Below are 19,963 nucleotides of genomic sequence, written 5' to 3'. Positions count from 1 at the left end.
AAGTGCAGCCAACTGAACAATGCACATTCCGGAAATAAGATGAAGTTTTCAGCTCAACTTCAAATACAACTATTTAGTATGTCTTGAGCGCGTCTATGTAAAAGCTGGCTATCATTGTCTCAAAATGCAAAAGTATTTTTCCAACTTTTAACCAGGTCTCTATTGATCCACTCTCGCTTCAAGCCAGAACTTGGCGGTGGAAAGAACTCGAAGAAATGTCTCGGTTGTTCAGCCTTCGAGTGGGGGTGAGATAATGATTCAGAGTCGTCATTCCGGGAAGTGTTTGGGGAGTGATTGAGTTGAGAAGCTGTAAGATTCAAAGATGCCTCTTCGTCGCCCCGTTTCAAACCTTGATGCTCGCTTGGCGATTCTTGTTCACGCTGGGCATGGGATGGCTTTGACTGAAAGCCTTCGTCTGTGCCATCACCAAATGGTTTTTTAGCTTCTCTTGTATCCTTCTGTGATGTTGTCGAGCTTTCTCGGCCCAGTGCGGGAGCTGTAGTCGAATATGTAAAGTTGAATGCGCCTGAGTAAGGATGCACAGAGGGTGAGTCGTCGCTCTGTTTTGGAACCGAACCAGCTTTGTTTTGTGGCACCTTAGGGGCGGAGACAGTAGTGCGCAATGTTGACGCTTTAGCAGGCTTATATTTTGTAAAATGCTGGGCGGCAGAAGTCTTGTCACCTTTGTCACATTCTGTGTCCTCAGTGTTGCGGATCTCACTAAGTGCTAAGGACTGTACAGCACTGGCGCCATTTTTAGATGGGGTGTCCGGAGCTGAGATTGAAGGCTCGACAGATTTTCTGAATTTTTTAAACTCAGAAACACGATTAGCGTATGGATTGGCAAGTCCTGAAGCCTTGGGCTTAACCTCTCCCGAGTCCAGTAGCGAAAGAAGCGCTGAGGCAGTATTACTTAGCTTTTCTTGGGTGTGGGCTTCAGGAGCTGGAGCTGAATCAACATTTGTCTTATTCTTTTTGGTAACCGCCGATAAATGACTAGCACCATGTCGGTACGAACTTGTTTTATACGGTGAAGGAAGTCCGGCGTAGTCAAAAACCCTGCTTCTAGTGGTGCCGGTAGAAGAGATGCTTTTCAAAGATGTGTTTGCAGTTGTAGAATAGTTATCGTACTTGGGGTGAAACTGAGGGGTTTTCAAAGAGATTTCGTGAGGGCCAGCATTGGCCTTCAAAATAGAAGAGGGTTCCGCTTGAATACAAGATACCTCAGATGTGACTTCGCTCGAAGGTAAGTTTTCTGTTGGACCGCTTCTGATTTTCCTCATTAAAGACAATACGCCTTCGTATTCGACTTCACTCAATGCCTCATCACCCTTTTGCCGAAAAAACTGAGCAAGTGTTGAATTTGACGAATTTACCTCTTCAAGAGTGGCAGCCCCAGGATCTTCTTCAATAGCTTCGGGACCTTTCGAAATGCTGCGTTCTTTCGTCGATATTAAATTGTTAGGTGGCCGGTCATAAAACCCACCTGGTGCACTTACCCCTTGAAACTCTGGCACCCTTACCAGCTTTAAGGAGTTGACAGAATCTGGATTTCCGCTCGCAAAGAATGATTTGACTTTCGACAGAAAAGTCCGTTTCTGTTGTATAATTAAAGTTAATATGGCGGCTTTTTTAGCAGAGAGTAAATCACAGTACTTACACCTCGATCTTGCTTCTTCAGGATTCTAGAATAAGGCGCCTGAGGGCCCTTTCCAAAGATATCTTGTCGTTTGTTTTGCATTGGCCATCTACTGTGCAAAGCTAACGCAGCAGCGATGAGGGAAGAGACATTTCATTTTATTTCATCTTTTACCAAAAAATTAATTTCCTGTTAACAACAGGATTGGAAAAAATGGGGCGAGCTGGGAATTGAACCCAGGGCCTCTCGCATAATTGTAGTACTGTTAGTTGGTTTATCCAACTGTCGCCCAAAGCGAGAATCATACCACTAGACCACACGCCCAACTTTAAGAAATTAGAACTTTAAGACTGTATAATACCAGCAGACTTAAGCATTTGATGCAAACCCTGTATTAAGTAATTGAGTTTTTTCATGCATAAGCACTGTTCGTGATTCGATGAGTCCAAGGATTTGAGCCTCCGGTACACTACCGCAGAGCGGTACAATACCAATGCAGGAAAAAACTAATACCGCTGAGACGGTTGTCCACTTGATAAGTCTTGATTATCTACCATGACTGCTTGCATGCAAATCGTATATATAAAAAATGCTGTAAAAAACATAAGGAACGCGAGTATCATCAATTTGTCATTGTAGTTCGAATATTTATATATGTGACATCAAGACTCGACGACAGCACTTGCCTTTTGATCACTTAGAATGCCGAATACCAACCTGGACAAGCAACAAGGCCATTTTGTTTGCTCGCTTGAATAAGGTTAGACTCCGAGCACCAATTTGTGATCCGTTCGACGTCTGAGGGTGACAAAAACTTTGCGCTTCTGGCAGCTAGGATATCAACGGTGACCCCCGGGTTGAAAAAAACCTCAGTCAAGACTAAAGACACGAGTGACTTCCATATATCGCCACGCAAGGCACCATGGCCATCAATCCACAGACGTGAATACGGTGATCCCATTGGAACACGAGGTTTTACATCAGATCTTGTTGGTGAGGAAACTTTACACGCAACAATAAGTGGGGGCATCAACGCATCGAAACCGTACTTGCGGGTCGTGTAATGCATTGGTAAGTCTTGTGAAGAAGCCGGGATGTCCGTAATGGAGACTAGATTAGATTGAAGTAGGTCCAAGTAAATCAGAGCAGCATGGTTTCCTAGTTCCTCCTTTAAAATAATAGCTTTCTGGTTTTGTAACATCAATTGCAAATGTTTGATATAGCTAGAAGCTCTATCCAACATTTCAAAGTCTCCCTTTTTTTTCAGTGAATCAATGTAACCATCGCTCAGCTGAAGTTTTGTTGACCCCCCGAAACTGACTTGCTTATCTTTGGCCATGTCCAGAACTACTCGGTCAACAACTTTAGCATCGAACTTTTTCAATGCTTCAAACTCATTAGCAGCAGCGGTGGAGTCCGTTTCCAGCAAAGTTGATCTTACGACCGTTTTGATGTCCTCCTCTTCATGTGATGATATGCGCTTCTTATTGGGTTCATATGTATAGCATTTTCTCAGTAGAGCTGACTCCCGCTGAATCATGGATGATAAGTCGAAAATGGTAGCACCCACTGACGAAGCCGGGTCTTTTACGAATGTGAATTTCTTCATGTTTTCATCGTGATTCTTAAGCAAAATAGACGATTTATTGGATCTCTTTTGGTCAGCGCTTTCCCAAAGACTGATAAGCTTGGGTAAGTTCAAATTTTCAATATCTTCCATGGTTGCCCTTTCCTCTTTCAACGCACTGACAAGAATCTTTCGCCAATTCATTTTTAGGGCTTTCCAACCAGCAACTCCCATTCTAATACGGCGAATAGTCCATTGTTTTTCTAAATTGCTGAGCGAATTGTTGGGAAAGAGAACAGTTATCAGCTCCCATACTATTTCTCCCCTCACAACCTCCGTGAGAACAACAGAAATGATAAGGGCACGCAGACCAGCTTTGGTGCCCACGTTGTACCATTCCTGGTTTGTCTCTGCTTTAGCAGTCTGCCGCGCCATGTTACTTTGCACTAGGGATTGGCGCTCAGCAGTGGAATCGTGCAATGATGCGGTGACTTCTGTGGGCTTCCCAAATTTCTTTCCGATCTTCTTCGTCTTAGTTGGAGTTGGTCTACTACGTTTTCCTCTCTTTTCAAATTTTTCGATTCTCTCAGCTGATTTTGAACCACTATGGAACCTATCCCGCTGGTCGCTGTCAAAAAAGTAAATATCGGTGGCCTCTATCACATCATTAAAGTAAGACTTTTTGTTATCTTTCTCATTGTTGAGGAACGTCGATATCGTCTTGGGAGAAGTGTTCGGCAAGTACATGATTTTGCGCCCGGTCTGTTTCTCGACATTGAATTCTAATTTTCGAGCTGCCTTTAGGAGTTCTATGTCGCCCTTAATTGTTTTTTTATCCAAAGTAGTCTTTGAGTCCATAAGTTTGGTAACATCTTCAAAAAACTGGTCTCTGAAAACAGCAACGCCTCCTAACTTCTTGATGGTCCTTAGGATTGCACGCTGACGATGTAGCGATTTTAGAGATTTGGCGTAGAACCCACCTATGTTAAGAACAGCTGCGTTCATGTCACCGCTATAGCTGTCCGTAACTGTAACACCAGCCTCCGCACCAGCGCCATCTGTCAATGAGCTTACAATCTCATTGGAATTATGATTTACTTCCACAATGCTTTCTTTGCTCGGGAACCTTGTATCTCCATCGAGCTTGGCTTTTTTAGAATCCTCAATTGGCTCGAGCTCAGCTGGTTTGGTCTGTTTTCTCTTCCGTCCTCGTGGGGTAGCATTCTCATTCGCGGGCGCTTTAAGCTCACCGTTCCAAAAAAATTGGTCACCTCTGTCGCTTTTCATGAAGCGAAGTGTATTGCTTAAGGGCGTGAAATTCTCTCCATTTAGTTCTTTCAAAGATTTGTTTTGAGATCGCAGAGGTCCTAGCCCCATACCAGTGTCTACGCCCTCCTCGGAAGTGAGAAGTCTGAAGTACGGCTTGGTGAAAAGCCTATAAAACTTTCTCTTACCTTCGAAGTCATAGACTTTGATGAGGCCAAACTCCTCTGTGTCTTTTTTTTCTTTCCCAATGGTATCGATAAAATACTCGCTATACTTTGCAAAGGATCTTTTATAATCGCTTCCAGTCAATAAGGTCACACATTTCATCGAAGACAAACCGCTTGTACCCTCTCTGTCAACGAGGCCAAATGTTTGGTGTTGTAGTGGGTAAAACCTATTGAGTAAAAACCGCTTTAGCTCCATGTTCGTATCCTCTTCAACAAAATAGTTTCTGCTCTGAAGAAGCTGTGAGGCATTGTCCACATTCATCGAGCTTAATTTTTCCTCGTCTTCGACTGCTCCCTCGTCGTTTGCCGCATTGACTTCATTCGCCTCGTCGATGTCCGACTCATCCTCAAAATCATTGATTGACCTCTCTTCCGGTTCGTAGTCTCGTAAATACTTGACGCATCTTATCTTCACTGAAGGAGTCGATGGAGAGACCACAAGTACTTTCTTCAAGTAGCCTGCTGCGTGCAAGGAAGATATGGCCGCGATAAATGCTTTAGACTGACGCTTATCTTTATCGAACTTGAGCTCCCTCTTCAGATCAATTACCTGACGTACGCCATTTTTGGAGTTTTTGACGACATCGACTATACTTTGGAGGCTATCCTTCATACTGGCGTAATCACCATTATTGTCCCCTTGAACGCTAAATTTATGAAACCTTAGGTGCTTTACGACATGGCCTTTGTAGATTGTTTGGATCCCTGTGACGAGGTTTTCAAGTTTTTTCACTCTACCTGTGATGCTTCGGGGATCCTGCGATGTGCTGCGTGCCAAATCCATCGTGTTGATCCCACGCTCCTTAGTCTTGGCGACCTCCAGAAGAAGTTGGAAAGCAAGGCCACCAATGGAACATTCTTTTTTCTTGTATCCGGTGAGAAACAGATACAAATGGTCTTCCGATATCGAAAATGTAAGGTCCTCCTTCTCTAATGTTTGATTATCCATATCTGCTATGGTTAAAAGCTTCTCATTTCTCGAAATGAATGTATAATGACAACCTTCAAAACATCGGAGTACGAAATTTTTCAAACTCTTGTCCAGTGAGTCAGTCAGCTCTGAGACTAATCTCCAGAAAGGAACGGATGTTAACGCTAAATGCATAATGTTAGTTAAGGTCAATCTTTCTTATTCTGTGTAGATCGTATATCACTTACATCCCCCCGCATATGCTATCTCTTCGCATATGCGCTCAACAAGTTCGTCTGGAGCTAAAACCTGCATTGTTGTATGACGATGGACAAACTTTTGTGCGTGAGTTTGGTAAAGGGTCATGATAATTGAATGTGCCTGGTCGAATTTGTTCGCTGAAGACTCAAATGATAATATTCGTATCATATTACCTATCATCAATATCAGGAAAACTTGGGCCATGTATAATGCTGTCTCATCCATATGACGAAAAAGACGGGAAAGACCTTGTAATAGTCTAGGGCTTCCGCCGAAAAATATGATGGATTTACCAGATGACGTAGAGCTGTATGATCCTTCTATTTAGCATTTTGACTGGCAAGTAATACTGACTTTCTATCACAAAAAAGAAGCTTATCTAGCGACACTCTGAAAGCTCTCCAAGAGTTTAGACAAGAAGAGCAAGAAAGAGAAGCCAACTTTGAAAAACTGCACCATGATGCGGATATTAAATTCGAAGAACAGAAAGTGATGGACTTGTTCAAGGAAGATTGGCAATTATCTCAGTTTTGGTACGATGAGAAAACTGCTGGCGTATTGGCCGACGCATTATTGGATGGTGCCGACAGCGAAACAGTGATTTGTATTTTAAGTGCTCCATCTGTTTATGCTGAAATAAAAAGACGTATTACTTCAAGCATCCCCACCAAGCACATACATCTTTTCGAGTTTGACAAAAGATTTGAAGTTCTTGCAGGATCCGATCACTTCCATTTTTACGATTACAACAAACCTCTTGCACTTCCTTCTGAATTGGAAGGAAAAGTGCATAGGCTTCTCATTGATCCACCTTTTTTGAACGAGGAGTGTCAAACAAAATGTATGTTACTTTAACTGGACGGTGATCATTTTACAACATTTGAAATACTAACTATTCTTTTCTAGTTTCTACTAGCGCTAGGATCCTGCTGAATCCTGATGTAAATCAGAGAACCAAACACGGCAATCGTCAGCACGCCGTTGTATCAAGCACCGGCGAACGTATGGCTGGCGTCGTAACAAGGTTATACCCGGGCATCAAGACTACTAGCTTCCGTCCGGAACATGCCAATGGCCTAAGTAACGAATTTAGGTGCTACGCTGATTTCGAGTGGAAGGGATGGCAATTTGAGTGAGGTTTCAACGGTTTCATACGCTGAGGTTCAATTTGAGACCTCGGCGTGGCCTTGGCGGGCCGCTCTAAGTTAATAGTGCTCCTCCAATAAAATAGACATTTCTTAAAAATCCATATTCTAATCCAAAGAAATTAAACTCGAAAATTATAAATATTTTAATAATTTTGGTGCTCTGAATATTGAGCAGCAAACAGTTTTTTCATTTCGGAAACAGTAAATTTTTATTTTTAAGACTAAAACATTTTACATTACATTAATTTATTTTTTAAAACAATAATTATTTATTTTGTTGTTTAAAATTAATACTATAGCCTATATTAGGTAACGTGACTGTCACAAATACTTTTTTGTATTTCTAGTCTCTTACAAGGTGAATTTTAGAAAGCACAATTATATTGGCACTTACGTGATTAAAGCCCGTTTCCTAGTTCACGCTTAGTTCTGGTGTTATTCTTCCTTTGTTTCCAATTCTACAATGCAAAATTGGTTTTCCGACAGTGTCGTTTAATGACCTTTATTCAAAAGTACGAAAACAATATATTAACATATATATAATTACGGGATTTTTCAGAGAGTATACTAGCGCGAAACCAGGGCAAACCTCAGAATTCGAGAGATGAGGTCAGTACTTTTAGTTGGAGGGTCCGGATTCTTAGGACTCCATCTCGTGGAAAAGTTCTATAATTTGTCACCGCGTCCGGAGATACATGTTTTTGATGTAAGACCACTTCCTGAAAAGCTGTCCAAGGCATTTACGTTCGATCCCAAGAAAATTAAGGTCCATGTCGGAGATCTAACATCAGAAAGTGACATATCGGAGGCGCTTCGTTCAAGCCATGCCGATATCGTCGTACACTCGGCATCGCCAATGCATGGATGCAGTCAAGAGATCTATGATAAAGTCAATGTCGAAGGGACGAAAAATCTTTTGAGCGTATCGAAACATATGGGAGTCAAAGCATTTGTTTACACGTCATCTGCAGGTGTTATATTCAACGGGCAAGACATTCATAATGCTGACGAGTCATGGCCAATTCCTGAAGTTCCAATGGATGGTTATAACGAAACAAAGGCGACGGCAGAAGCCATGGTTTTGCGTGCCAACAGTGCGAACGAGAGCTTTTTTACTCTAGCTCTAAGACCTGCCGGCATTTTTGGACCCGGAGACCGTCAATTGGTGCCAGGTTTGAGAAATGTGGCGAAAATGGGGCAGTCCAAATTCCAGATTGGTGACAATAACAACCTTTTCGATTGGACATATGTGGGTAATGTTGCCGATGCTCACGTTTTGGCTGCAGAAAAGTTACTGGATACTTCGGCATGTCCTACAGTGGCCGCACAATCTTTCTTCATCACCAACGATGCTCCTACTTACTTCTGGGCCCTAGCCCGGACTGTCTGGAGGGCGGACGGCCATGTGGACAGTTACAACATTGTCCTCCCAAGGCCTTTGGCAATTGCCGTGGGCTATTTGTCGGAGTACTTTTCGAAATTCACTGGTAAAGAGCCAGGCCTTACGCCTTTCAGAGTCAAAATTGTATGCGCTTACCGCTATCATAATATCAGCAAAGCAAAAAGCCTTTTGGGTTATATTCCCAATGTTGATATCGAGGACGGGATTGCTAAGACACTTTCTTGGATGGACGAAGCGATTTAGTCTGGTTGATTCGGAAACTTATATCTCGCAACTTGTTTCTTTGAGGCAAATGCTTCGGAGTCCCGCATTGATGTGTATAGGCGTAGAAATTCTTACGTAAATCAGACCGGTTGAAGGAAAATTCGATTTGAGTGAGACTCTCTTTCAAACATCACAAAGAAGACACTTAAAAGAGTGGGTTCCTTGTCCCAGGTTTTTTAGACAGTTCTCATGGAAACCATGTTGACAGTCAAATAATACTATGATCAGCCTCGATAGTTCTAACCTCTCAGTTGCATCGATGTTGCTCGATATGGTCTGTTCTCTCCAAGCTAGAAACGTGTTGCTGGAAACATCTACCCCCCAAAGCTTCTCTCCACAAACAGCGCAATCGCTTGATTTGATAGACCACCCGCTTCGCAAGAGTTTTTCATGACGAGATGACACCTCTGCTGAGGAATGATTGACAATGTTGCTGATAATCGTAATCACATTTTGATTGATATCTGCGGCATTTATTATTTGACAGAAGGTGGGGGCCAACTCTCCTATTCTGATTAAAATCAAGTCTGGGCTCTCAAGTGCACCAGTCACGACGTCTTTTAGTGAAAACGCTAAAGCGCTTGCGGAGACATCAGCAGTCGCTTTTGTTAGTTCCTGAAAGACCCGATTGATGGCCGGTTGATATTGGTCATTTCTTAGATGCAACAGGAACGTTAAAAGTCGGGACCAGCAATTCCGGGCCTGCTCACCCTCGGCGGTACGGCATGCTTCAAAGGCATAGTCAAAGAGTTCATTGCAGTTAGTGCCACCCTGGCGGTCCATTAAGAGTCTAATAACATTGTCTACTACGCCTTCGAAGTTCTTAACTTGGCGCTCCACTAGAAGCGCACCGTATGTTGAGTTGCTATCTTTGAGTTTCCTCAGTAGTCGTTGGTATTCGCCCATTGAAAGCTGTGTTCTCGCCAAGAGCTCTCTCAACTCCTTTTCATTCCCCCTGTCACTTAAGTTCAGCGTATACTGGCTCATCATGTCGAGTTCCCATGGCGTTGTGGGATTATGAGAAAGAAAGTATTGGTGCAAGAAGGTGCATCTCAAAGAATAGGATGCACTTTCGAAGACAGTAAGGTGGAAACTCGTATCATATTTGTCCATACATTCGATAAAGCCAGCCACATCCACAGAAACAACGGTGTCTATATTCTTCGCAACGACTCCTAAAATGGCGCTACGTTCCGCTGGCTTGTTTTGCGTACTTTTGAGACAGTAACGCATTACATCCAAAACAGAATCGGGTGAGCCATTCAGCTGTTTGGATTCAATGCGAAGAGCTAACATCTGAGAAAAGGCCCCAGCATGCTTGTAAACTAGCAACAAAGCGCGGTCAAATTTGTAGAGCTTTAGGTTTGGAATGAGCTTTGTAGGTGCTGAGAGATAGTGGCCAGCAATTAGGGCCTCTATAGCGTTCTCGCTTTCTTTCAGCACTTGCTTTGAATTCTCGGTGCAAAGAAGTACTGCTAAATTCTCGATCACGGTATTCGAAAGTCTGATGAACTGTGGATACTTCGAAAGATTTCTTACGACAAAGATCGCAGTGAGGATTTTCTCATGTGAGGGCCGCGGCAGTTTCAACCTGTCTATCATAAAGTCCATAACGAATTGTCTACTGACGCCGGACCTTGATATCTTACCATTCCCAATTTCAACGTCGCCAAAACTAACATCAAAAAGAGAATCCTCGAGAATCTCATTAAGCATTCCCAAACACCTTCGCAGATCGAAGTTCAAGAGTAGCTCCATGTATGGGAAAGCCGGCTCATCCTTTCGTACTTCGCAGGTGTAAAGTTTGTGACCAGACTTGGGCGGCCAGTCGATCAAAGCGCCACTAAAAAGAATATGGCATAATTCAAGTTCAGCATCAAGGCTCAAGGTTGGCGGTTGGATGGAGTGTTGCAATGGAAACTGCCTTCCTGTCATAACAAATCCCAAATAGTCGTATACCAGAAGCTCGTCATCACCAAGGTCCTCCGTAAGTAGATGATTTTCGTGTCTGCTTTCCCCAATTAGAGATAACATCTCGATAAATGGGGTCACGTAGTCGGAGGACGTCAAAGTCCACAGGTATATGAGCTCTCTTCTAAATTTCAATTTCTTGCAAAGCTCTATAGCCAAATCCACATCCATCGTAGAAATATCCAAGTCAAAAAATAGGTGCTTTAGCACTAACGGCTCATTTCTAACATATTCTGATCGAAGTAATTCGCTAAAGACCACGGGCGTCAAGCTTGTAATCGTTCTTTTTCTTACTAGTGAAATCAAGCATGAGAAAAAGAGATTCTTACACTCATCCGGAGTTTGATCGAGAGCCTGCTCGACAAAATCAAGGGCAGTTGTTGGATCATCAAAAATCAAATAATAATCGCGAAGAGATTCCTCAAGCACTTGCTGCAAAAGCACTTCATCGCAGTTGATGTCTTGTGTTCGGATAACGTGGCGAACACTTGCGATCGAAAGGTTTTTAAGAGGCTGCTCAAATTGTCTTCTTCGTGCCGCAACGTCATCTTGTAGTCTTAGAAGGTTGAATGGTAACGCTTCTTCGGTTACAAAGTATCTTATACTTCTGATGGCACTTATATATTCTCCACTCTGGACAAATTTGAGGATAATATCTGACCACGATAGAAGGAAGCCAGTTTGCAGATTATAGTTCGTCAAAGCGTAAAGTTGTCGATTGAAATAAACGACTGGGCATGATATGGTGCTGAGAAGCGTGATGGGCAATAAATCAATCATTTCAAACTGTTGTACGCCATTGTTAATACTGATGAACATGTATTCGTTTGAATGCGTGAGGACGCCTAGAAATGAGTCTGAAAGCCACTCCGCATATTTGATGGTTTCTGCACAATGCCAACCAACTTTTGAACTAGCTCTTAACTTCTGTGCGGGTCCATCGCGTTCAAATCTGATAACCTCCAGCCAATGTAATCCTGAGTAGCACAATTTGGTTCCACAAGCGCTCCAAACGATCGATGGGTCGATACCAATGTCTTTTTCAATCCCCGCCTGGTAACACTGGGAGAAGTTACTTGCAGATACTAGAGCAAGAGACGAATTAGATAAAACTGCAACTGGCTGTAGATCGGAAAAAGGTGCACCAGAAAGCCCTGGGTATGTTGATGTCGCCACAGAACTACTTTGTGTGGATAAAAAATAGTTAAGTCCGATGGTCGAATATGAAAGTTGCCAAATCCCCTTGCGAAACCCGTTGTAGCATGAAAGGGTGCCCGAGTCATCGCTTACCACAACTGCTGTATGACGTTCTGCCAAGAAACCTAACCCGGTAATCCGTTTAAATTTGTGCTCGGAAATATGCAAAATGGGGGTCACCTCACGAGGTCCATCTATTTTATCTGAGTTGCGCGTCTTTCGATTAAGGTTCCAGATGAAAACGTCTCCGGATTCTAAGCTGGCTGCTATATGGGTGCCATCGACAGATGACCTTATAATTGTCACCTTAGATTTCGAGGACCCGGCGTCCAACAGTAGTGCCATTTGCAAAAACTGCTTGTGATTGAAAATAGTGATTACTCCCTTGCTTGTACCAACGGCGAGATACGAAAATGCTGGATAAACCACGCTTGGGCGACCATATCGGGTGAGGTTCTGGTATATCTTCTCAAGAGGCACCCAGAAAGTCCATTCAATTCCATGATGACGAAGATCTTCCAACAAATCATAATCACAACCGATGTCTTTTGGAATGCGGGCTTTTCCCACTGGGAATTGAGATGTTTCTCTAAGGCCTATAGCCCGTCGATCTAGAAAGCTTTCCTCATTATGTATGTCACCATCCATGTATCCGGACGTTAGAAAGTTTAGTCACTAAAGTTGTGATCTAAGGGTTAGGTTCTCGCAATCATTTAACATTACGATAATTTTTTTCTACCCACATTCGTATTATAGAATAACGAACAAAAGCTTATGTTATGATGGTGAGGCGGTACATACGATGATATTCTGACATTACTTACAACTTTTGCATGGCAGCAACATCGGTGGATTGAACGTGGTCCTCGTCCTCCTCAATGGCAACTTGCAGGTCTTCCAAAGAAACCTTGGCGTCTTCAACGACCAAGTTGATCTGCAATTTCTTGATACCGAAACCAATAGGAATCCATTGGTGAGCACCCCAGGTTAGACCTTCCATCTCGATAGACTTGACGTTGGCAACCATCTCTTCCAAGTCGGTCTCATCATCCCATGGCTTGACGTCCAAGGTGACAATGGACTTGGCAGCTGGCTTGGCTGGCTTAGCGGCCTTCTTGGCGTTGTATTCCGCAAGTCTCTTGGCCTTCAACTTTTCGGCTTCCTCGTCGACTTCGTCGTCAGAGCCGAACAAGTCGACATCATCGTCATCTTCCTCCTCAGCAGCGGCGGCAGCTGGCGCCTTGGCAGAAGCGGCTGGGAGAGAGGCGAACAAGCCAGACTTGGAGGCGATGTGGTTGAACCATCTGGAGAAGTCTGGGTAAGCTTCCTGGAAAGCCTTGTAGGCAGCAACATCGGCTTGAGTAGCGGAAGTGCTATGATGGAAGTTAGTAAATCAATTTGTTACTCACACGTGTGGCAAATCTAAGTAGCAGGATTAGCATGAGAACAGCTAGGTATCATCAGAACAGCAGAAAGTGTAAAAAAAAACACAGCCCAAGCAGCGCAACAGACTGCTGCTGCAATTGAATCTTCCAATATCAGAGTTGTATAATGAAATACGTCTTCTTTGTCACTCATACCGGGGGTCTTACTTCCCGTCATAAACACGGACCAAAGAATATGATCATCATTTTCGGAGATTCAGCTTGTCTTAAAACTTTGCTTCCATTCTAACTGAAAACCTTCCAGCCAGGTTCAATCCAAGTAAAAATCTGCGAGCCTCCTCGTACCAATTGCTCATCCTCGATCGGAATCCACATATATTTCATTCTTGACTAAAATAACATACCCCTCGACATAAGACTTGTCAGCCAAGAAGGTGTTAAGTTCCTTCAAGGTTTCGATTTTAGAGAAGTCAGTGAAAGACATTGTGATGGTTGTTGTGATCTAGTTCGACGATATTTACGACATCTTGTAATGAAGATGGAAAGCTAAGAACTAAAATTTTTTTTGGAATAAAGTAGATAGAAATTTCGAAAATTTTTCGAAATAAATATCAAATTTTACGGTGAATGAGTTCAGTCACTGTGTACGCTGTGGGTCTATAAGACTGTTAGGGCTACATAGTAAAAGCCTACTGATGAAGATAGTGGCTGCGTTCGCGGTGTAGAAATTAGCTGAGACGTTTAAGTGATTTGGTCTTCTTGATTTGGATAACCAGAGTTTCTGCTAATATCATTTTGGATTTTTCTTGAAGTCGCGAGAACGCTACCAAATGCTGGTTTCCTCACACTTGCATTACGCACAGAGACGAAGAACTGAGAGAGCCCACTCCGTACTTCAAACACACTAGATGGCACGTTTTGGCGGGCGAACTACGCTTTCTTGAACACAATCACTTTTAACGTAAAAATTGGAACATTCAACTCTCAGAGTATATAGTTCAGATCGAGATGGCTTCAGGCATCCATCCATTGCAAGGATAACTGCAATGTCACAGCAGTTACTGCCCCAGGCATACCTCACAAATTTCCACAATAGGCTCAGAAATGAGAATGTGCCTTGTTTCATCACAGGTCAGCCAACGAGGGGCCACAAACGTTCCAAGGTCGTGAACTACGCCGAATTCGAGACTGACTTGCTGGAAGAGTTTGTGGACGATGAGGGCAAAGACCTAAACGGCAAAGAAGACGAGAATGGAAAAGCCGCTGTATCTGCTGAAGATCTAGCCAACGAAAATGCCTTGCCAGATCTGGACGCTCAGGACGATCCGACAAATATTCTCAAGTACCCAAGAATACGTGAGACATTTCTGCAAAGCAAAGTCGCTACACCTTACAAGGTTAAGCTTTCAAAACAAACTAATGCGCATCTAGCACCTGTGATAATCCCAATACGTCTCAATGTAGAACACAATGGCCACAAAGTGATTGACTTTTTTACGTGGAATCTGAACGACCAATCTATCACGCCAGACCAGTTCGCAGCCATTTACTGCCAAGACTTAGACTTCCCTGTCACTGCCGCTGTCTGCACCCAAATAAGCGCATCTATCACTGAACAACTGCAAGAATACTCAACTTTGGCGTCCGTCGTGGTTCCCGACCTGCACGTCATCATCAATCTCACCTGCAATCTGGATGACAAAATGTACGAGGACAATTTTGAGTGGGACCTCAATGATCAAACTTTGACCCCAGAACTTTTCGCGAGTACGGTAGTTCAAGATCTTGGCTTGACTCGGGAGTTCGCGCCGGCTATATCACATGCGCTGCATGAAGCATTGCTCCGAGTGCGGAAAGATTGGCTTGAAGGCCATTTGAGTCCTGATCAAATAGAAAACGGGGCAGCGTTTGGCTACTTGTCGGGAATCAGGCTGAGTGTTGAGTCTTTGGGAGCAGACTGGTGTCCTAAGGTCGAGGTACTGTCACAATGGGAAATTGAAAAGCGTGAAATTGAGAAAGAAAGAAACTTAAGAAGACTGAAAAGAGAAAGTGCCAAAGTAGAAGATAGATTATCGCGCCGCAGCCGGAAAAGACGCGTCGATGACCTGGAGACCACAATGAGGATATAGAACATTCTGCGAGTGTAAATGTACTATAGAAATCAAGACTGTTATTCGCGGATAGCAGTACTAACATAACACTTCAACTCTATGAATAGAGGGAAGCACCTCATTTTGAGCGGAAAAAAGATTGAAGTTTGATCCTTCAGAGCCTGTTTAACACTTTCGCCCCGTTGCCAACACGGCATTACAAAACCCTGAAGGCAACAAATGCCGAGCTGAACAAGAGCATTCTTCTGTATCTCACGAAAACACTAGCGTCAACAGACGATCTCATATATAATCTTCAATGCGAAATGGAAAGAGTTCCGTACGGCAAATATCCATTTCAGGCTTTTTTTCATTTTCTCAGATGCACTGGACGTCAAAATCGAGGTAAGGTCTTTGAGAGGGTACGGAGCTACTGCTAGTAGTAGAGTTCCTTGACACGATATTTCGGATCTATTCGGAGCAGCTAAGAAACTGCTCCTTTTCATATATTTGTTGAAAACCTATCTCGTAACTGTGAAGTAGGGCTTCCCTAAACAGAAGTGCAGTGAATGTTGAATAATTTAGGCAACATAGAGACACATTTCAACTGACAAAAAGATAGCTTTGTTTCAGTCCAGTGAACTATGTCCGAGGGTATAGTTCAGGAATTTTTAGCACAAGGTTTGCTCGCAACGTCGCTATCTTGGCCGCACTTTCAGGCGTTGGTTACTGAGGCGAACGAAAAGCTATCCAGTCATCAGATAGCTTACGTGTACCAGCAGCTGAAAATCAAAGAGGAGGAATTTGTCAAAAGAAGTCAAAGCAGAATCCAAGAGCATCTAATTAAGATTAGATCCAACGCGAGAGATAATTTGGAAGCTACGCAATTGAAGAGTACAGTATCAGTTGAGGATTTGGTGAACACCCTATACTCGGCGCACCAGTTATTTGACGATAGAACGACTCAACTAAACTCTGATATTAATGCTTATACACAGAAACTCCGGATCATTGAAGAAGAGATGAGACCTCTGAAAGATGCAGCAAACATTCAGTCTATTCAGAATAGACTAGAAAACTTAGTCGAGCATGCTAAGAAAGCACAATCCTAGCAGCATATGTCGTTTTCAATTTCCGGCACTGGATATTCCTGACCCAACCATCTGAAGACTTCATACTTGGAATTAAGCGCATGATTGTTGTGTATGCAGTAACTATCACCACTTTGGCTTTCCAGAGCACCCGTCCTATGCATGGGCTGCAGAAAGATGCATCTCTTGATGCGAGAGTGTATAAGAGCCATCGCACACATTGAACACGGCTCGTGTGTGGTGTAGACGTCGAAATTTAGACATAGGTAGGTTTCATCCTCTGTCTGTTCCTTCTCAATCATTTGGCGTTTGTGTTCTGAGGCTGCAACAGATCTTATCCCTTGCATTATGCTATGATCTAGAGGTGAGGAACTGCACCGAGAATCAGTGCTATATATGACTTTTTTTGTTTTAGGGTTCACGAAGGCTGATACTATGGGCTGCTCCGTTGTATTCTGAGCTCGCCTAGCTGCCTCTTTGCTTATAGCGCCCAGCATATTTTCAATAAATGGCATATCAAAAACGTACTCATTCATTGTCTGATCATTGGGATTGCCGCGCCATACAAGAGGCCAATACAATGTTGACCACACTAAGCTCAGCTCCTTTGTAGAAGGTGCTGCCGATGGTACTATGGACCTGTCGGTCACATCGAAGTAGTCGAGAGAAGACTTTTTCATGAGTTCGAGAAAGTCATCTTGTTGCTCAACGAAAGTTTTCGAGCACACGATGACGGTTAAAATCCCTTCTTGTTCACTCTTCTTAATTCTTTTGATATGTTGGAAGGCAATTGGGTCATGATCCTGAACACTTTCACGTATGAACTGGATAAATTGTTGGCTGTCTTGAGCGCGTATATTCACAGTCCAAACTACTTTCACTTGGGGGTCATTAGAAAGGCTGGCATTTCTTACCTGCAACAAGCGATCATTGATGATACCTTCCTGGTAATTGATACGATTTGGATTCTGTTTCTTCTTGACCATACTCACTCACATAACATGGGCTGTAACTCACTATTTACAATTCCGTGCGCGTGTTGAATTTATATTACTACAAGTTGAAGTACTGAACTCAGAATTATAACTGAATGATCAACACAGTGACAAATTTATGAAAAGTCTGGAAGATTATATCACACAAGATCTTCTCTCCAGTTTCTGTGATAATGAGGATGCCATAGAAAATATAAGATTTCGCTTGACTGGAACAGATGACCAATTGAAGCATGCACTTTCGAATGTATTCGTTGCTCGAAACTCAGTAGTCAGTTCTGGTCCTTCAGTGATATCTACGGAACATGCATCCGTGGTCGATGAATGCATACGGTTTTTAGTCACCAATCGCAGCAACAACGTTTTAGCCTATGGGTATAAAGTAGCTAAGAATGCTGATGTTCTGAGTACTGTCCACTGTGAATCGACCAATTTCAGTGTTGCGCTTCTAAAATGTGGTATATGGAGGACTCTGCACAAAATTATAGGAACCCGTCCATTTGTTGATCTCATCGTCAATTCAGTAATCTATGAATTCAAGGATGGTCACTTTCGACAAATTGCAGGGCCCACTCACGAGCACCCTGCAAGATTCGGGCAAACATTTCATTCAACTGTGGGGAGCTCATCCTATTTGTACAGAAACAAAGGGCAGCGTAAAGTAGCCGATATTCTCCCAACGACCGTTCATCTTTTTTGGCTTCAGATTTTTTATGGCACAGAACACTCAGGGGAAGTAAGAAGACTATTGGAGCCTCGTTGTCCGTATCTTCGAATCATTCTACATCAAATAATTCGAAATCACCAAAGGCTGAACTACAGGATTGTATTTCGGGCTTTTTGTAGACATAAAAATGTGGAAGCGTGTGCTACACACCAAGAGCTTCAAACAAGCGCCAATACAGTCATCAGATTTTTGACAGCCATACTGGTGAAGTTGTTTCCCTTAGAATTTTTTGGCTCAAAGCATAATAAATCTGTGGTAATGTCCAAGGTTTCGGCCCTCGTGAAACTCAACGTGCATGGGCGCATCCCGGTTGACTTGCTTGTTGAAGGCATAAAAATCAAGGACCTGCGATGGTTGGGGAAACGGGCAAGGATCGACAGCACGGAGGCCACCAGGCGCGGAATTATACTAAAAGTCGTTTATGGGTGGTTATTTGGGGAGTTTCTCCCATCTCTGATAACTTCCTTTTTTTATTGTACTGAGTTGTCGGCCACTCAAGACATTCTTTTCTTCGATTTTGACGTTTGGTCCCGGATGACGCAACCATTCTTGACGTCGTACCTGGCAAAATACCTTACGATTAATGAACGCTGCTCAAATCATAAGATCAATGGCGAATTCACGCATGGATTTCTTAGGTTGACCCCTAAGACTAAGAAGGATGACTTTCGTGTGATATTTGTGCCTTTAAAATTGAAGTCCACAGATCAGCTCAAAACGCAGCTGGACCAGACACAAAATACTACTCGACTAATGGGAAATGTTCTACATTACGTCTTGGCCAAAACAGAGTCTCAACACAAGACTACGTTTTCAAACAGGCTTTACTCTCCGTTGAGAGTCCTTCCAGCTATCGACAAATTTAAGCGGTATTTGATGGCGAAGTATCAAGAATTTCCTCCAATCTATTTCGTTAAGTTCGATATCCGGTCGTGCTATGACTCAATTCCGAGAACCAAGGCAGAAAGTATCATTAAGACCATTATTGACTGCTTTCCAGACTTTTACGTCCGCTTGTATTCCTTTTTTGATTCTAAAAGGAATATTTTTAAACAACGTTACAGCGTTAACGGTGAGGTAGCCTCAGAGAGCAAAAGTGTTTTTATCGACAATGTTCGTACAACCTTCCTGAGCAAGGATGATGTTTTAAATACCCTTCACGACCAGATGTTTAATTGCTCCATTACTTACAAGGGTGTATGTTATCTGAGGAAGGCAGGTTTATTTCAAGGTGCTGGTTTTTCTGCTCATGTCGTCGATTTCCTATACAATGATATGGTCGATAAGGAAGAGGTTTTCCGTGACAATAATGATGAAAAGCTTTTATTAAGACTGGCAGATGATTTCCTTGCAATATCCACAAGTAGGACCTATATCGCTAAGCTGGAGAAGCAGGTTCGACAGGGCTTTAGTCGCTATAACGCATTCGCAAATGCAGATAAGGTTATTTCAAATTTGGCGTGCTACACAACGAAAGTACGCTTTTGTGCTATCGACGTTGATTTGGGAGTGTCTGAACCTCAAAATATGCGTTTTGATCAATAATTCATACCTTCATTTGAGTGGATGCTGTGTTCGTGCTCCACAATCAGATACTAATTCTAGCTCTAGCACAAGCGCACCAGGTTGGGTTTAAACGGTGCACCTTTTAAGTTTGTTTATAGCATCATTACTAGAGGCGAGATTCTATATACATAATGCACAACTTTGCCCAGCATAGATATCTTACTGAATTGAGATTTATACTGTTCTCGGAGCGACAGAAGATCAATGCACCACTTTTGAAATCTGGCACGACGGCTTGAAAAACACCCTTAGATGCA

At 42.9% G+C, this 19,963-nt stretch overlaps 10 protein-coding genes and 1 non-coding gene across 11 annotated transcripts, besides 1 other annotated feature; 5 read left to right on the top strand and 6 right to left on the bottom strand.

The window, feature by feature from the left end:
• Positions 1-119: 119 nt before the first annotated feature.
• NUP60 (LALA0S04e00606g1_1) lies at positions 120-1,741 on the bottom strand (the record flags this gene model as incomplete). The annotated part of the gene is made up of 2 exons (XM_022772563.1): positions 120-1,598; positions 1,661-1,741. 2 exons carry the CDS (start codon positions 1,739-1,741, stop codon positions 120-122), a joined length of 1,560 nt encoding a protein of 519 aa, XP_022628016.1.
• A 113-nt stretch (positions 1,742-1,854) lies between these two features.
• LALA0_S04e00584r lies at positions 1,855-1,963 on the bottom strand. The gene is made up of 2 exons: positions 1,927-1,963; positions 1,855-1,891 (listed from the first exon to the last, which is right to left on the bottom strand). It is a non-coding gene; the product is annotated as a tRNA-Pro (tRNA).
• A 373-nt stretch (positions 1,964-2,336) lies between these two features.
• On the bottom strand, positions 2,337-5,924 carry TFC3 (LALA0S04e00562g1_1; the record flags this gene model as incomplete). The annotated part of the gene is made up of 2 exons (XM_022772562.1): positions 2,337-5,794; positions 5,858-5,924. 2 exons carry the CDS (start codon positions 5,922-5,924, stop codon positions 2,337-2,339), a joined length of 3,525 nt encoding a protein of 1,174 aa, XP_022628015.1.
• Positions 5,925-6,153: 229 nt separating this feature from the next.
• EFM5 (LALA0S04e00540g1_1) lies at positions 6,154-7,006 on the top strand (the record flags this gene model as incomplete). Its single annotated transcript, XM_022772561.1, has 3 exons — positions 6,154-6,179; positions 6,242-6,711; positions 6,777-7,006. The coding sequence occupies 3 exons, from the start codon at positions 6,154-6,156 to the stop codon at positions 7,004-7,006; spliced, it is 726 nt and encodes a 241-aa protein (XP_022628014.1).
• Positions 7,007-7,201: 195 nt separating this feature from the next.
• Positions 7,202-7,337: a sequence feature (centromere).
• A 285-nt stretch (positions 7,338-7,622) lies between these two features.
• ERG26 (LALA0S04e00496g1_1) lies at positions 7,623-8,663 on the top strand (the record flags this gene model as incomplete). Its single annotated transcript, XM_022772560.1, has 1 exon — positions 7,623-8,663. The coding sequence occupies one exon, from the start codon at positions 7,623-7,625 to the stop codon at positions 8,661-8,663; it is 1,041 nt and encodes a 346-aa protein (XP_022628013.1).
• A 144-nt stretch (positions 8,664-8,807) lies between these two features.
• VPS8 (LALA0S04e00474g1_1) lies at positions 8,808-12,500 on the bottom strand (the record flags this gene model as incomplete). The annotated part of the gene is made up of 1 exon (XM_022772559.1): positions 8,808-12,500. One exon carries the CDS (start codon positions 12,498-12,500, stop codon positions 8,808-8,810), a length of 3,693 nt encoding a protein of 1,230 aa, XP_022628012.1.
• A 172-nt stretch (positions 12,501-12,672) lies between these two features.
• On the bottom strand, positions 12,673-13,721 carry EFB1 (LALA0S04e00452g1_1; the record flags this gene model as incomplete). The annotated part of the gene is made up of 2 exons (XM_022772558.1): positions 12,673-13,225; positions 13,642-13,721. The coding sequence occupies 2 exons, from the start codon at positions 13,719-13,721 to the stop codon at positions 12,673-12,675; spliced, it is 633 nt and encodes a 210-aa protein (XP_022628011.1).
• Positions 13,722-14,283: 562 nt separating this feature from the next.
• On the top strand, positions 14,284-15,366 carry SFH1 (LALA0S04e00430g1_1; the record flags this gene model as incomplete). The annotated part of the gene is made up of 1 exon (XM_022772557.1): positions 14,284-15,366. One exon carries the CDS (start codon positions 14,284-14,286, stop codon positions 15,364-15,366), a length of 1,083 nt encoding a protein of 360 aa, XP_022628010.1.
• Positions 15,367-15,971: 605 nt separating this feature from the next.
• On the top strand, positions 15,972-16,439 carry NKP2 (LALA0S04e00408g1_1; the record flags this gene model as incomplete). Its single annotated transcript, XM_022772556.1, has 1 exon — positions 15,972-16,439. The coding sequence occupies one exon, from the start codon at positions 15,972-15,974 to the stop codon at positions 16,437-16,439; it is 468 nt and encodes a 155-aa protein (XP_022628009.1).
• On the bottom strand, positions 16,436-17,404 carry TAD3 (LALA0S04e00386g1_1; the record flags this gene model as incomplete). Its single annotated transcript, XM_022772555.1, has 1 exon — positions 16,436-17,404. The coding sequence occupies one exon, from the start codon at positions 17,402-17,404 to the stop codon at positions 16,436-16,438; it is 969 nt and encodes a 322-aa protein (XP_022628008.1).
• Positions 17,405-17,531: 127 nt separating this feature from the next.
• On the top strand, positions 17,532-19,685 carry EST2 (LALA0S04e00364g1_1; the record flags this gene model as incomplete). The annotated part of the gene is made up of 1 exon (XM_022772553.1): positions 17,532-19,685. The coding sequence occupies one exon, from the start codon at positions 17,532-17,534 to the stop codon at positions 19,683-19,685; it is 2,154 nt and encodes a 717-aa protein (XP_022628007.1).
• Between the last annotated feature and the right edge of the window lie 278 nt (positions 19,686-19,963).

The sequence above is a fragment of the Lachancea lanzarotensis genome, scaffold LALA0S04 (genome assembly GCF_000938715.1).
Source record: "Lachancea lanzarotensis genome assembly LALA0, scaffold LALA0S04, whole genome shotgun sequence".
Taxonomy (NCBI): domain Eukaryota; kingdom Fungi; phylum Ascomycota; class Saccharomycetes; order Saccharomycetales; family Saccharomycetaceae; genus Lachancea; species Lachancea lanzarotensis.
The sequence above is the reverse complement of the archived record's forward strand: the minus strand, read 5'-3'. Positions and strand labels throughout refer to the sequence as shown.